The 17,733-nt window shown below is 38.0% G+C and overlaps 1 protein-coding gene across 5 annotated transcripts in view; it reads left to right on the top strand.

Annotated features, from left to right (window-relative positions):
• The window catches only part of LOC106088760 (transient receptor potential cation channel trpm), a 572,136-nt gene that overhangs the window by 324,179 nt on the left and 230,224 nt on the right, over window positions 1-17,733 (top strand). For 2 of the 5 annotated variants that reach the window (XM_059369573.1, XM_059369565.1), the window contains exon 3: window positions 16,011-16,067. The exons of the other annotated variants lie outside the window; for them this stretch is intronic. In XM_059369573.1, the coding sequence (XP_059225556.1) occupies window positions 16,011-16,067 (57 nt within the window). The remainder of the gene's footprint in view (window positions 1-16,010; window positions 16,068-17,733) is intronic. 5 annotated transcript variants of the gene reach the window in all.

Below are 17,733 nucleotides of genomic sequence, written 5' to 3'. Positions count from 1 at the left end.
CAACAGACGGACGGACAGGCGGACGGACAGACGGACGGACATGTCTAGATCGTCTTAGATTTTTACGCTGATCAAGAATATATATACTTTATAGGGTCGGAAATGGATATTTCTATGTGTTGCAAACGGAATGACAAAATGAATATACCCCCATCCGTCGGTGGTGGGTATAAAAAAGCTGTTTGTGGGGCATTTTGGGAAAAAGGTAGACCCCCAGAAAATTGGTCCCGAAAGTGGGTATCAATTCTTGCTCTACCCCTAATTCCTTTCATTAAAGCCCCACATTGACTTGGTCAGTCGGAGTGGGGTGGTCCCCCAATCACTAAGCCCTGAAAATATATCAGTAACGTGCTTTATTCTCATATATTTGAACCCCATATTGCCATTGGCCTCAAAATTGGATATCAAATTAGTTTTCTAATCTCAAATACCATTCACTTAAACCTCTTATTGAAAAAGCCAGCAAATGTGTCCGGTTTGGAGTATGGGCCCTAAAAACTATGAATATCGAGTTCCGCTGTCTTGAAGACCCAAATTGTCTTGGGGGTTGTTATGGTGGTGGGACGTCCTCTAGACAGTTGGTCCCGAATATTGATGTCAGATTCATGGTCTACTCCCAAATAAATTTCATTTGAGCTCCATTTTTCCATAGTCGGCAAGCATGACCGACTTGAGGAGTGTTTTAGGGGATGGGGCGGCCACTCAGTGACTTGGCTTTGAAAATATATATCAGATTTGTGTTCTACTCTAAAATACCTCTTATTTGAGCCTCATATTGCAATGGTCATCAAATACTTCCTATTTGGGTGGTGTTATGGGGGTGGGGTGTCCCCATAGATATTTTTCCCGAACATTGATATCAGATTCGTGCTTAACTTCCAAAGACCTTGCATTTGAGCCCCATATTGCTATGGTAATAAATTTGTCTAGGGGGGTGGGGGGCACCCCCACCCCCCTAGGCACCCCATCCAATATTGGATATAAAATTTTTCTTTGTAGGTTGCTATAAGGGAGCACACAAAATTTTGCTTAAATCGCACCACCCACCTCCGAGATCTGGCGTTTCTGAAAATTAATGTAAGGGAGAGGGTCCGCTCCCCCTTCAGATATCAAAAAATGTAGTACCCTATTTTCACCACGGGATCATTATGCACCATTAGTAAAAATGTCAAGAAAATCGGTTCAGCCGTTTTTGAGTCTATAAGGAACACACAAACAAACCTACAAACAAACACAAATTCATCCCTATCCGAACTTCCCCATACCTGATTATGCGCATTCGCATCACTTTCTTCAATGAGGCTCTTTTCCCTGCAGAAGCGGCTTCAACCGGCAACACAAGGCTTGAAAGCGGCATCTCTGAATGTTTTGCCATATGCGGAAAAGTCCAGTAATGAGACCTATTAATTTCAAGGCTGGCTACTACCGAATCTTCTGTGTTTAGCGACGGAAGAAGAAAAGCATTTCGATTACTATTTGCAAGAATACAAGCTCTGTGCCACCCATTCTCCGTACCATTGAGTAGTTTAAATTCAGGAATTCTTAGTCCACGAACCATTCCTCTGCACCTCCACTAGAAGGACCTATTGGTTGCCCAAAAGGTGATTGCGGATTTTTTAAAAGAAAGTAAATGCATTTTTATTAAAACTTAGAAAGAACTTTAATCAAATATATAATTGCCATTTTGTTCGATAACCTTTTGCCATCTTCTTGGCAAATTTAGTATTCCACGCTCATAGAACTTCTGGCCTTTATCTGCAAAAAACTGAACCAAGTGCGATTTTATAGCCTCATCATTGCCGAAAGTTTTATCATTTAAGGAGTTCTGCAAAGATCGAAATAAATGGTAGTCTGATGGTGCAAGGTCAGGGCTATATGGTGGATGCATCAAAAGTTCCCAGCCAAGCTCACTCAGTTTTTTGCGAGTGACCAAAGATGTGTGCGGTCTAGCGTTGTCCTGGTGGAATATGACACCTTTACGATTGACCAATTCTGGTCGCTTCTCCTTGATGGCTGTATTCAATATGTCCAATTGTTGACAGCAAACATCTGAATTAATATTTTGGTTCCTTGGAAGCAGCTCAAAATATACCACACCCTTCCAATCCCACCAAACAGACAGCATAACCTTCTTTTGGTGGATATCAGCCTTTGAAGTGGTTTGAGCTGGTTCACCATGCTTGGACCATGATCGTTTTCGACTAACGTTGTTGTAAATAATCCATTTTTCATCTTCAGTTATGATTCGTTTTAAAAACGGATCGAATTCATTGCGTTTAAGGTGCATATCACAAGCGTTGATTCGGTTTGTTAAATGAATTGCTTTCAATACATGTGGTACCCAAATATCAAGCTTTTTCACCAGTCCAAGACTTTTAATGTGATAATGAACGGTTGATTTTGGTATATTTAACTTCTCTCCTATCTCACGCTCAGTTACATGACGATCCAATTCGATTAATGCTTTGATTTGGTCATCATCAACTTCATTTGGCCGACCTGAACGTGGCTCATCTTTAAGTGAACGGAATTTGCGAAACCAATTTTGACACTGTCTTCCTTTTAAGGCTTTATCACCATACACATCTTGTAACTGTTTAGCAACCTGCTCCGCGTTTTTTCCTTACGAAAATAATAAAGTAAAATATGACGAAAATGCTTCTTTGTGGGCTCCATATTAAAATTGACGCCAAACAAACAAATGTAAATAAAATTTCGCGCACTTTTTTCTAAAGAAAGCTTAAAGTAACAGCTGATAACTGGCATAAGAAAGAATGCAATTACAGAGTCACAAGCCGTTAAAAAACTATATGAAAAATCCGCAATTGCTTTTTGGGCAACCCAATATAATGCCGTAGGAGCGGCCTTACAATGGTAGAGATTTATCTGCAGAAACCGAACTAAAGTCAAGATTCAGAATTTCCACCACTCTTAGCTTCACCTTCTGAGTCCGCCAAGTGTTCATCATCACAAAATTCTTTCCATCTTGTCATGATGAGTGTTGGCAAGCTTCTGTGCGGGGAAGCTTGCAAATTTTTGCTGGAAAGTGCTCAAAAATCCTACAAAAAACATGCTTTTATCTGCGGGATATTCTTTATAGTGTCCAAAACATTCGACTCACAAACATTTGTTTGTGAAGGCATTTCTTAACCGGTTTTCAATTTTCGGATAGCCGTTTTGAAAGCTGACAAAATTTGCTATTGCCGCATTTATGGTAAAATTTGATTCTTTAGTCAAAAGTTATGCAAGTTACGAATCAAAAAATGTAAAAAGGCATTTTTTGTCAAATTTGACGTAAAGCTTTAAATTTTGCTTATTATGCTGTAAGAAGATGTGTATTAATAAAATTTTCATAATTTGTATTGACTCTAGTAGGAGATATATATTCTTTCCAGCAAATAAAATACAATATTTAGAAAATCGGATCATAAATGCGCTTTTGGCCGCCCAAACAAAATTTTGTAAGGCCAAGGTGTCCAAATTTTATGGGCAATGGGCATACAGTCTAAATAACACTTCAGCTCTAACCACATAAGTTTAGATATCTCTATCCCAACACAGATGACAGAATTACCTCCACTAATTTTTTTCCCCATACCACTGTGTGGCGCCTACTTACGTTTCAGATTGAACTTTGGGTTTTAAGAGAAAATTCTTCATCTTGGCGGCATCGCCTAAGTTATCGACCTGTTCGCAGAAAAGCTTTCAGGCGGCTCGTGCTGGCCGTTCTGATAATTTTATTGTATTCTTTGATACAATACACATCCCAATAAATTTCCGCTTTTTATGACGTGCTCTGTTCTAAAGCGGACTTCTTTGCCAATGCATCGAATCTTCCCAGTCATCCAGGGTTATTCATGGGCTGATTTCCTTTATCAAAGAGTAAAGCTATATTTTAAAGATTCTACTATTGCAGTCGTAATCCTGTTGACACTGTTGTCAATGTCTTCTGTGCTTAGACAATCTAAATTATCTTGCCCAAGTCTTCTTCTGAGTAGTCTTCCGAATTTAGGCCAAAGACCCAACAGCTGCGGTGGTGGTATCAGGCCGTAGCACGCTGTCTGCTAATGTAACCTCGACTGTTGGAGCGGCTGCTCCAGGCTCCACTAGCGGACAGACGACTGGTCAGCAGGGGCTTTTGACGAAGACACCTGGTTCGAGCTTCAAGGACAAAGCCGAACCTATTCTTTCTTTGCATGTCTACAATTTGTCTAGGCCATCGGCCTTCCCCGGCAAACCAACACGCTCTTTAAAAGGTTGAAATAATAGTAGACGCATTGCTCTCAGGTTTATTGAGAGGCTTGACGCGAATGATCCTAAGACTTTCATTAATAGGTAGTGGACCGATTTAGGGAGTGGGCTCAGGAATTCGTTCCACAGGCTACCCCAAAGACTACACGTCTAGATTCAAGAAGAAAGATATTCCTTCTCGACCAATGGCGCATGATTGCATACCAATGATTCCCTCGGTCCTGAATCCATACTTGGAAGACTAAGGGAATGTAATCCCAATCTTTCAACTACTGACTGGAAGATTGGATAAGGCTGATGGCGACCGGAGACATGCAGTATTCGTACTAAACTCCGGCTGTGTCGCAGACCTCAACATGTCTGAAGGGGTTGAATTCTACGGATTCAACAAGTTAAAACTGAAGGTCTATAGAAGCTGTGGGTTTGGGGAATCAGAAGACGATTCAGCAGTTGTTACTGAACACTTGCCTGAGGAACTACCGACCACATCGCTAAAGTCTGACGGATTGCAGGAGAGTGAAAATCCCCCTACCACGGTCGAGACAGGAGGGAATGGCATCGAAACGGGACCCGAAAAGCCCTATGCGGATGGGTCGCAAAATTGGACTAGGCTCAAAGTGTGCGTCAGCGGGGAAGCACGGAACTCAGAAAGTACTTTGACAGCAGCTGTTAGTGAAGCATCTAAGGAGAAATCGTCCACACCGCAAGTGTTCAGTGTTGTGAGGAAGAGTGGTTCCACAGCTATCTCACCTGCCCCTGAATGCGTGCGGAAGCTCATCATGACAAGTTCTAACGAATCTTGTGAGTATGAACTCCTGGTGGAATCAGAAGACGAGGCTACCACAATAGTGGTTGAAGTTCTGAATCTTGACTATGGTCAGGTTTCTACAGATAAATCCCCACCATTGTAAGGCCGTTTCCGCGGCACTAAAGGTCCTCCTGATGGCAGGGGGATTTGACGTGGTTCTTATCCAGGAACCATGGGTGTGGGGTGGAATGGTTCGTGGACTAAGAATTTCGGGATTTAAACTTCTCAAGAGTACGGGGAATGGGAGACACTGAGCCTGTTTTCTTGCAAAGAGTAGTCTAAATGTTTTTCTTCTTCCGTCGCTAAGCACTGAAGATTTAGTAGTAGCCAGCCTTGAAATAAACAAGTCTCATTACTGGCTGTCTTCCCTATATATGACACAAGATTCACAGATGCCGCCTTCAAACTTTAAGTCGCTGGTTAAAGCTGCTTCTGTAGGGACGAAAAGACTCATTGTGAAAGTGATGCTACTGCACATAACCAGATATGGGGAAGTTCGGATATCAACGAAAGGGGTTGAATATATTGTAAGTTGTTATCTGGTGATTTGTAATAAAGGGGATAAACCGACCTTTATTACCAGGAACAGACAGGAGGTACTAGATTTTACCTTTGTATCGGAAGATATAAGTGGAAGAATATGCGACTGGGAAGTGTTGGATGACCACAGCTTCTCTGATCATCGTTATGCTAGTTTCAGCCTTGGAGGAAATACTGGAGTAGTGGTCCCTCGGTTCAGCAGAAAAAAGGCGGATTGGGATAAATTTCGGCACAAATTCTGCACGTTTCCCCCTTCTAGACCAGAAAAGGAAGTGGAAACTACGGAGGATATAGATATAGTGGCCAAGCGGACCACTCGCTTGTGTCAGCGTGCATGCCCTAGTGCCAAGCCAAGAGGCAAACAGCGATCGCCAACAGAGCAAAAGCTACAAGAGCACCACACGATTCGGACATCTATAAGGCTGAGCTGGGAAAATATAAGGGCTATAGAAATGCTCAGAACAAATCCTTGGTAGAATTCTGCAGCTCCGTAGAGGATAAATCTGTGGTCTCTAGACTAAGAAAGATTCTGTCCGCGAGACCAATTACAGTGGGGTATGTTCACAAGTCACAGAATGTATGGACAATGTTTAGTGAGGAAACACTAACTACTCGTTGATACACATTTTCTGGGAAATTCTTCAACGGACAACGTGGCGCCAGAAGAGGTTGTCACTGGTATGCATTCGTCGGAGGCTATTAGAGAAATTGGGTCTGAGCCAAAAATTCTTTGGACGATGAGAAGTTTCGACACCTTTAATTCGCCAGGCCCTGATAATGTATCACCGGTTGAATTACAAGCTGTGTCTGATAGACTGGTTCCCTGGCGTAGGAAGATATACTCTGCTTGTATCAGAACGAATTATATATACCTGTGGAATGGAGGGACATGAAGGTAATTTTCATTCCGAAAGCAGGAAAACCCTACCACACGAAGGCGAGAGATTTTCGTCATATTAGTCTGTCATCCTTTAAGCTGAAGAAACATATCATGGGGCAAAGATCCCTGTAGACCGCCTGTCGGGGCAGCAGCATGCATTTGGCAAGGGCAAATCCACTGAAACAGCCCTTCACGACAGGGTCTGCTACATAGAGGGTATATGGTAAGGGCAAATCCACTGAAACAGCGTCTGCTACATAGAGGGCTCTCTCGCTGTCAAGGAATATACAATGACAGCATTTCTTGACATTGAAGGTGCTTCCAATAATGTTAAACCGACGCACAGTGGGCCAAATGGCAAAAAAATTGGAAATAAGTCTACAACTTTTTATCTGTTGATTTTAGCCATACAAAATGTTCTAGACATTTGTAGAGGAGGACATAGGCTTTCAGAAAAGTGCTGTTGTTGGTCCATATCTTTAATACAGGGTGAGCTACAGGGTGTGAAAGTTGACCACTTTTGACTTCTCCAAGCTTCTGGGGGCCATAACTTTTGATCTACTCAACCGATTTACATGATTTAGGACTCTAGAGAAAGAGCTTGACAAGATCTAAAAAACTTATGCATAAAGTACCATGCCATCGTGTACTGTTAAGGAGTTATGAATTGTTTAATTTTAAAATATGAAAATTTGGCCTTGGTTTTTTTCAGTGTTTTTTAAATAACTCCGTCAATTTTAAAGCTATAAACTTCATACTTCACACAAATTATGCCAGCATATGTGTGCATAAAATACAAAAGGAATCACGTGAATATCTTTGGCGGTTTAAAAATGGCATCGTTTTCAATATGAAAAATATTTTTTTTGTCAAAAAATTGCAAAATTTTTCAAAAAAGATACTCCCATTTCCTTTAAGTTTTCGCAAACTTTGGCCATCAAAGCATTATCATTTCTTTCCATTTTCACAAAGTCGAGGTATTAAGAAAAGTTTTAAGTGCTAATTTGGCTAATTTCGATATCAAACAACACCGTTATCTTAAGACCAAAATGGCCAATTTTTTTACTAAACTTCAAAAGTTTCTCACTGGAAAAAAAGTTCCACGGGGATTTTTTCGCTTTTTTTGAACTTAAATGAAAGCTTAAAATGTTCCCAACATTTTAAGGTATGTCTCGCCATATCCTAGCCATAAATGAGATCGTAGCGATCAAAATACTGAAAAAAGTCAATTTTCAAGTAGTGCTATATTCATTGCTAAAAAACAAGTATTACGTCACATTTTATTGCAAAGATGTTAAATAAACTTTTATTTGGTAACACTTCTTCTACAAAACACAAAAAGAATCATGGAAATATCTCTATTCTATTCCATTTTATGGAACCGGCAATAAAAAAGTCAATTTTTCAAAAAAGTCGAATTTCCCAAATTTTGTTTTTGTTGTCCTAATTGCACATGACACACTATAGCCATATTTACGCAACATACCTTATCGTAAAGGAAATTTTCATACCTTTCCAACGATGTATAAAACATTTCTCAACTCGGATTCTATCTACTCTAAAATTCATTTACACTTCATTAAACTCTATATAAAAATGTCTATTTGTGAAATGGAACCTTATATGGGGCCTACACTAAAACATTGATAGATTTGCCCAGGGTTTACAATACAAATGTGTTAGAATAAAAAAAGGTCTCCTGCCAAAGTTTAAAAAAATTGGAATAAAAATATGTGTTTTAGAGCGAAAACACTTCGCATCGGCGTGCGTTTATATGTATATTAGCTACTCCCAAAATAAAAAAGCATTTTAGTTTTGTATTATTTGATTTTATTCTCTACCAAATAATCTAAGGTATCAAAATTTAAAAGCTCTTTAATTTGAATGGCATCGGGATCGTCCTTATCTATATCGTCACATATTTTTGGTAGCCATTTAGTTCTGATGCTGTATAGTACCGGATCAGACGATAACAATAAATATTGAAGTAAATCATAATTTTGGTTAAATTTGGTGCTCTTTCGGGTATTGAAAAGCCGGAACTGTTTAACATCTCTATTACGGGATTCCTGAGCTTCTTCTGTAAGTTCTCCTAACGGAAGTATGTTGTATTCCACAATTTCCTTGCCATGATGTAAGACTTTATGTACTGTCGGTGTTAAAGCTTTCCACGAATATAAATCAGATAAAATGTTTTTTGTGTCATTACTATAAGCTTCAAATTTGGTTGAATTTATCATCTTTTTGCTATTGATTACAGCCAAAATCACTTTGAATCGTCTTAGCAAGTGTTCATCAAGACCGGTTATTTTAGATGTCGATACGGGGTCCTCAAAAAACCGCCTTGCCGAGTTGCCATCATTTGTGCTTCCGTATCCGTAAAGAGGTTTATCTATTATAAGTCCCTTTTGTTTAAACTCCAACTGGATTCGATTCTTCTCTTCCTGCCTCATTTTGTGAAGATCTTGGTTGTTTCTAGCAGAGACATCGCGGTTTCCAGGGCTAGTCCGATATTTAAGGTCATACGATAAATGCAAATGAGATTGTACAAGGACCAATCTTCATCATCGAAAGAAAATGCATTTCAAGATATATGGATAAATAGAACACCTGGGTCAAAATATTTATGTCGCCCAATTCGGTTTGAGTATACAAAGGAAGACCGGAACACAACACGATCTTTGGTGAACGAAATAAAGGAAGAAATTGCTGCATTACCCATGATTGTTATAAACCAATTGGGAAGAAATATAAAAGTTTCGTTTCAACTACAACTCACTATGATCGATGGAAAGGTGGCAAACGCATTAACTGGCGTTATGTCCAATTGGAGATGCAATATTTGTGGCAAGAAGAATGGGCAATTCGAGGACAAGTCTGATGAAAATTTAGTAAACGAAAATGCGCTCAATTTCGGTATTTCGCCCCTGCACTGTAGAATTCGATTCATGGAGTATTGTTTGCATTTATCGTATGACCTTAAATATCGGACTAGCCCTGGAAACCGCGATGTCTCTGCTAGAAACAACCAAGATCTTCACAAAATGAGGCAGGAAGAGAAGAATCGAATCCAGTTGGAGTTTAAACAAAAGGGACTTATAATAGATAAACCTCTTTACGGATACGGAAGCACAAATGATGGCAACTCGGCAAGGCGGTTTTTTGAGGACCCCGTATCGACATCTAAAATAACCGGTCTTGATGAACACTTGCTAAGACGATTCAAAGTGATTTTGGCTGTAATCAATAGCAAAAAGATGATAAATTCAACCAAATTTGAAGCTTATAGTAATGACACAAAAAACATTTTATCTGATTTATATTCGTGGAAAGCTTTAACACCGACAGTACATAAAGTCTTACATCATGGCAAGGAAATTGTGGAATACAACATACTTCCGTTAGGAGAACTTACAGAAGAAGCTCAGGAATCCCGTAATAGAGATGTTAAACAGTTCCGGCTTTTCAATACCCGAAAGAGCACCAAATTTAACCAAAATTATGATTTACTTCAATATTTATTGTTATCGTCTGATCCGGTACTATACAGCATCAGAACTAAATGGCTACCAAAAATATGTGACGATATAGATAAGGACGATCCCGATGCCATTCAAATTAAAGAGCTTTTAAATTTTGATACCTTAGATTATTTGGTAGAGAATAAAATCAAATAATACAAAACTAAAATGCTTTTTTATTTTGGGAGTAGCTAATATACATATAAACGCACGCCGATGCGAAGTGTTTTCGCTCTAAAACACATATTTTTATTCCAATTTTTTTAAACTTTGGCAGGAGACCTTTTTTTATTCTAACACATTTGTATTGTAAACCCTGGGCAAATCTATCAATGTTTTAGTGTAGGCCCCATATAAGGTTCCATTTCACAAATAGACATTTTTATATAGAGTTTAATGAAGTGTAAATGAATTTTAGAGTAGATAGAATCCGAGTTGAGAAATGTTTTATACATCGTTGGAAAGGTATGAAAATTTCCTTTACGATAAGGTATGTTGCGTAAATATGGCTATAGTGTGTCATGTGCAATTAGGACAACAAAAACAAAATTTGGGAAATTCGACTTTTTTGAAAAATTGACTTTTTTATTGCCGGTTCCATAAAATGGAATAGAATAGAGATATTTCCATGATTCTTTTTGTGTTTTGTAGAAGAAGTGTTACCAAATAAAAGTTTATTTAACATCTTTGCAATAAAATGTGACGTAATACTTGTTTTTTAGCAATGAATATAGCACTACTTGAAAATTGACTTTTTTCAGTATTTTGATCGCTACGATCTCATTTATGGCTAGGATATGGCGAGACATACCTTAAAATGTTGGGAACATTTTAAGCTTTCATTTAAGTTCAAAAAAAGCGAAAAAATCCCCGTGGAACTTTTTTTCCAGTGAGAAACTTTTGAAGTTTAGTAAAAAAATTGGCCATTTTGGTCTTAAGATAACGGTGTTGTTTGATATCGAAATTAGCCAAATTAGCACTTAAAACTTTTCTTAATACCTCGACTTTGTGAAAATGGAAAGAAATGATAATGCTTTGACGGCCAAAGTTTGCGAAAACTTAAAGGAAATGGGAGTATCTTTTTTGAAAAATTTTGCAATTTTTTGACAAAAAAAATATTTTTCATATTGAAAACGATGCCATTTTTAAACCGCCAAAGATATTCACGTGATTCCTTTTGTATTTTATGCACACATATGCTGGCATAATTTGTGTGAAGTATGAAGTTTATAGCTTTAAAATTGACGGAGTTATTTAAAAAACACTGAAAAAAACCAAGGCCAAATTTTCATATTTTAAAATTAAACAATTCATAACTCCTTAACAGTACACGATGGCATGGTACTTTATGCATAAGTTTTTTAGATCTTGTCAAGCTCTTTCTCTAGAGTCCTAAATCATGTAAATCGGTTGAGTAGATCAAAAGTTATGGCCCCCAGAAGCTTGGAGAAGTCAAAAGTGGTCAACTTTCACACCCTGTAGCTCACCCTGTATTAAAGATATGGACCAACAACAGCACTTTTCTGAAAGCCTATGTCCTCCTCTACAAATGTCTAGAACATTTTGTATGGCTAAAATCAACAGATAAAAAGTTGTAGACTTATTTCCAATTTTTTTGCCATTTGGCCCACTGTGCGACGTCAATCATGAAGGAAGAAGGTTTATTAATAACTTACTTACTAAAAGATGCATTACGGTAGGCTTGGGATCTGTGGAACTAAAAAGATGGGTCAGCAGAGGAACACCTCAAGGAGGTGTACTGTCTCCTCTACTTTGGAATATAGCCATTAACAATTTATAATTGTCTCTGGAAGAAACAGGCGTAAAAGTGGTCGCGTATGCTGATGTCTTGGGAATTGCGGTTAGGGGAAAGTTTCCCCGCACTCTAAGAGATATACTTCAGGAAGCTCTACGTGCAATAGCAAAGTGGGCTACCGAAAGTGGTCTGGGTATAAATCCGTGCAAGACAGAAGTAGTTCTTTTCAACAGGAGATAAAAGTTGCCTACAGTGGAACCTGTCTCATTGGGTGGAGAGAATGTTCCATTTACAGAAAGCGCAAAATACCTGGGTATTTTGCTGGACAGGAAATTGAACTTTAAATCCAACATTTTGGAAAGAGTAAGAAAGGCAACTCTTGCCCTATACACCTGGAAGAGAGCCATAGGCAAAAGTTGGGGGTTTAGACCGCGTGCCATGCATTGGGTATATATTGCAGTTGTCAGACATATAATACTATATGGTGTTTTGGTCTGGTGGACGGCGCTTCAAAAGTGCACCTACTGCTCAATACTTAATCGGATCCAAAGGATGGCTTGTTTGTGCATCACAGCCGGTCTGAGGACGACACCATCTGATGCACTGAATTTAATGCTACATCATATGCCCCTGGATATTGTGGCTATCCAAATTGCAGTGACCACTGCCATGAGGCAAAGGGAGCTTTCTCTTAGGTCATGTGGCAGCTACGGACACTGTGTTATCCTTAATACAATATCCGATGTTCCAGGCCCTCAACTGTCGCAGATCTCGAGATGGCTGAACAAGTCAAACTTCATGTTCTGGGTGCCAGGGAATTGTAAAGCGGACGAGCTTGCGAGACTAGTAGAATCTGTGGGAATGCTTTAGCGACATGTAAACTAAGTTTTCAGGACCAGGCCCGAAGGACAACGAATGATAGATGGTCACAAAGAAGGGGCTGTGAGCAATCCAAAACTACGAGGTCTAATCTAGATTTGAAGAGATCTACTGCTTTGCTGTCATTGGCTAGAACAGACGTCTCAGTCATTGTGTCTAATCGGAAAACATGCTGACGGACTGAAGGTTGCCAGCAACGACTTTTGCAGAAGCTGTGAGAAGAATATATATATTCTTGATCGTCGTGAAATTTTATGTCGATCTAGCCATGTCCGTCCGTCCGTCCGTCTGTCTGTCGAAAGCACGCTAACTTCCGAAGGAGTAAAGCTAGCCGCTTGAAATTTTGCACAAATACTTCTTATTAGTGTAGGTCGGTTGGTATTGTAAATGGGCCATATCGGTCCATGTTTTGATATAGCTGCCATATAAACCGATCTTGGGTCTTGACTTTTTGAGCCTCTAGAGTGCGCAATTCTTATCCGATTGGGATGAAATTTTGCACGACGTGTTTTGTTATGACATCCAACAACTGTGCCAAGTATGGTTCAAATCAATTTATAACCTGATATAGCTGCCATATAAACCGATCTTCGGTCTTGACTTCTTGAGCCTCTAGAGTGCGCAATTCTTATCCGATTGGAATGAAATTTTGCACGACATGTTTTGTTATGATATCCAACAACTGTGCCAAGTATGGTTCAAATCGGTCCATAACCTGATATAGCTGCCATATACACCGATCTGGGGTTTTGACTTCTTAAGCCTCTAGAGTGCGCAATTCTTATCCGATTGGAATGAAATTTTGCACGACGTGTTTTGTTATGATATCCAACAACTGCGCTAAGTATGGTTCAAATCGGTTCATAACCTTATATAGCTGTCATATAAACCGATCTTGGGTCTTGACTTCTTGAGCCTCTAGAGGGCGCAATTCTTATCCAATTTGAATGAATTTTGGCACGTAGCATTTTGTTATGATATCCAACAACTGTGCCAAATATGGTTCAAATCGGTTCATAACCTGATATAGCTGCCATATAAACCGATCTGGGATCTTGACTTCTTGAGCCTCTAGAGGTCGCAATTATTATCCGATTTGCCTGAAATTTTGTACGACGGATTCTCTCATGACCATTAACATACGAGTTTATTATGGTCTGAATTGGTATGTAGCCCGATACAGCTCCCATATAAATCGATCTCTCTATTTTACTTCTTGAGCCCACAAAGGGCGCAATTCTTATTCGAATTGGCTGACATTTTACACAGGTCTCCAACATATAATTTAATTGTGGTCCAAACCGGACCATATCTTGATATCGCTCTAATATCAGAGCAAATCTTTTCTTATATCCTTTTTTTGCCTAAGAAGAGATGCCTGGAAAAGAACTCGACAAATGCGATCCATGGTGGAGGGTATATAAGATTCGGCCCGGTCGAACTTAGCACGCTTTTACTTGTTTTTTCCTTCGTAAGTACAAAATTAATTTGCAAATTATTACGAAATTACGTTCAATTGTGTGAAAAAGGTTTGTTAAATATATAAATAGAACTTTTCTTTGACTTTTGGCACCGTTTATATCAAGTTTAAAAGACTATTTGCTATTTAATGGAAAAATTGCAAAATGTAAACATCATACCGCGTGTAAAAAACATCAGTTTCACACATGTTTGAACCAAAATTGTGGGGGTTTAGAAGACCAAGCACTTACTTCATTTTGGTAAACAATTGGGGTAAACTTTTTACATCTTCAGAGACTACCCAATGCTCACATCAAATAAGTATTTTTAAGATACATGGGATTTATTGACATCTTAGAAATTAAGTTATTGTTATTATTATTAAGTTTAAGCATAACTATTTGTATATCTGTATTTGTCTTACTTTAGTAATGTATAGCAATGTAAGTCATGTTCTTGTAAATATGTAAATACTCGACGACACTGTATAAATGTTTTAGTAATAGATGATGAAGTAAAGGTGAAATGGTTGTAATAGTCAAGGCATTAAAGGTATAAAGTCAGTCGCCCCCCTCCCACACTAAAAAATGGTGTGTCTAAAATTGTTGTCACTTTTTTCTTTATGATTTTCTTATTTCTCTCTACCCCTTACCCACCCCTATGTGGAACTATGTCTGTCCTGTTCTATTTCCTGCTCTCTGACTCCCCCCACTATGTCTTTTGAAAGCAATGCAATGAATCCGAGTAGAATAATTGAATTATATATGAGAATTTTAACGATTTGTTTATTTTGTTTAAATAAACTTTTTCTCTTCCTTTTTTTCTTCTTATTCTTATTCTCCTTCTACTACTACTACTACAACCCCTACTCTTCGAATACTCCAAATGTTTATTTATCTTTGCACCATTTTCCCCTTTCGACAAATGTCTGTTTTGGTTTTTCTTTGATTATCTTTTCTAATTGAATTTAACTTCAAAATGGATTGGTTTCTTTTCCGTTGGCGTTCGCTTCAACTCTTTACTAAAATTTTGTGTAAATTTTATTTGTCAATTGATTTTTCTATTTTTCATTGTGTTTTTGGTTTCCTTTCATTACACCATAAATTGCAATTTAATACAAAACGTCGGCGAACATTTTGAAATGAACCAACAACAAACCAAACGTTCATGCTCACACATCAATCAACAACCATTGTTGAATTGAACAACAAATTGATATCTACCTACTACTGTACAACGAAAACAATGTGTTTTTCAACATGAAATGCATTCGTGCTAATACGTGCGTTTGTGTTGGTGTGCGTGCGTGCGTGTGTGTTTACGTTTTAACACAAATGAATCTTTCACTCTGTCCAACACCCCAAATACTGTCCAAACACCTTGAAAAAATAACCCCTCGGTCGTGTGCATCCATCCAACCATCCATCCATTGAAATTCTTCAAACACCACTGGTAATTGTGGCCTGTGGCAAATCCTTTTAAAATGTAAACAACAAAACAAACGGATTTACTTAATATTCGTCCCGTTTTTGCATATGCACACGCACACGTACACACCACCATATATATATATATATATATATATATATATATATATATATATATATATATATATATATATATATATATATATATATATATATATATATATATATATATATATATATATATATATATATATATATATATATATATATACCCGTTCACAAACTTACGTCCACACCTACAATATTTTGATAAAAAAATTGAAAAACAAAAAAAAATCCAACAAATTATTATCCTTGCCACCAATATTGACACCATCACCACCACCATGACCACTGCCACCACCACTACCACTACAACCACCATCATAACATCACATCAACCAATTTCCAATACAACTGTCCTGTCTGTACAACATGACATGATTAGATTCCATGGGGATTGAAAAAAATCTGTTGGGGACTGATAAATATAACTGTGCCCAGGGTAAGCTATTCAAATGAAATTCATCTCTTCTCCTCTCTCTCTCTCTCTCTCTTTCTCAGTCTTTGACTCTGTTTGTGTTATTTTATGTATTGTTTGTGTTGATTGTTTCATTGTTATTGTTTTCTATTTAATTTTTCATTTAAATTTGATTTTATGAACTTTTGTTTGTTCTTATTTTCTGTTGTTGTTGCTGTTTGTTTTATGTTCGTAATGTGTTCCTAACCAGCAGTCGGACGTACCAAATTCTTTCAAGTTAATGCGCGTGGCAACTTTAAATTGGGACAGCTCATTTGATTTCATTTTAGTTTAAATGGAAAATATTTCGACTCGAATCCGAATGAATTTTGTCTAAAATTCACAATGCAGAATGCAGTTTGACAAGGGCTATAAAAACTGGATTAAAAGAAAACCATTCGATTAGTGGTTAGTAGTCTACGTTCGTACTAAAATGGATATTTTTCTACCATAACTGTATGAATAGCAATTTTGGTTCATACCAAGTTAATGTGTTAATCGACGATATTTTTTTCTTGTGAAGGGCAGTTAAGGCAAAGCCAAAAGTGTGAACTCATGAGATTTATTTGTCGGAAATGAGTCATTAGGGCTAAATTTGAGCTGTGCATGCTTCTTGGGTCTTGCATTTGCACCTGAGAAAGGATTCGCGTATTTTTTGAGGATTTTACGAAATAATTTAAGCGTTGTCGCCCAAAAGAAGCTAAATTGCCTTACAAGAAAAACCATTATCATAAAACTTTTGAATAACGGACAAACTACAGGGTTGCTGGCAAAACTGGAGTTCGAACGGCTTGGTTTTGCACATTTATTGGAAATGTTCAGAAAACAGGAATTTTAATCTCATAGCCGTTATTGGCCTAGTAAAAGGGTCGCTGACATTAAGTGTTACCAATGCAGACGACCAAATTTTAAAAGCCAGTATCGAAGACGAATTTTGTCGTCCCTGTAAAATATCGAAATATCCATTTCCGAACCCACAAAGTATAAAAATATATTTTAGTCGTAAAATTCGGATACGATTTAGCCATGTCCGTCCGTCTGTCTGTCTGTGGTAATCACACTGCAGTATTTAACAATTAAAAAGGCATTAAGTTCGGCCGGTCCGAACTTTGAATACGCACCACCTTTCGTCCTAATCCGATGAAAATTGGATAACTTATGCACACAAATTCGCTATTGAGATTGGGTGGTCTTATAAATACAAATCACTGTTGTCACTAACACAATCGGGTAATAAATAAAGCTTTTATGAGCTTCAGACCCTTAACCGGCATATCGGTCTTTATGACAGCTATATATAAATACAGTCCTATTTTTACCATATTTAGGGCGGATGTCGGGAGACCTAATACTACCCACTGTTGCAAATTTCAGCGAAATCGAGTAATAAATAGGGTTTTTATGGGCTTCAGACCCTTTATCGGGAGATCTGAACCGATCTGAACAATATTTGGGCCCTATATTGGGACGCCTAAAACTATTCACTGATTCAAATTTTAATGAAATCGGTTTAAAAATAAAAGCTTTTATGGGCTTCAGACCTTTTATCGAGAGATCGGTCTATACGGCAGCTATATCTAAATAAAGTCCGATCTGAACCATATTTAGGTTAGATGTCGGGAGGCCTAAAACTACTCACTGTTAAAAAATT

Source organism: Stomoxys calcitrans, chromosome 5 (genome assembly GCF_963082655.1).
Source record: "Stomoxys calcitrans chromosome 5, idStoCalc2.1, whole genome shotgun sequence".
Lineage (NCBI taxonomy): Eukaryota > Metazoa > Arthropoda > Insecta > Diptera > Muscidae > Stomoxys > Stomoxys calcitrans.
This window is presented reverse-complemented; position numbering and strand designations above follow the sequence as displayed.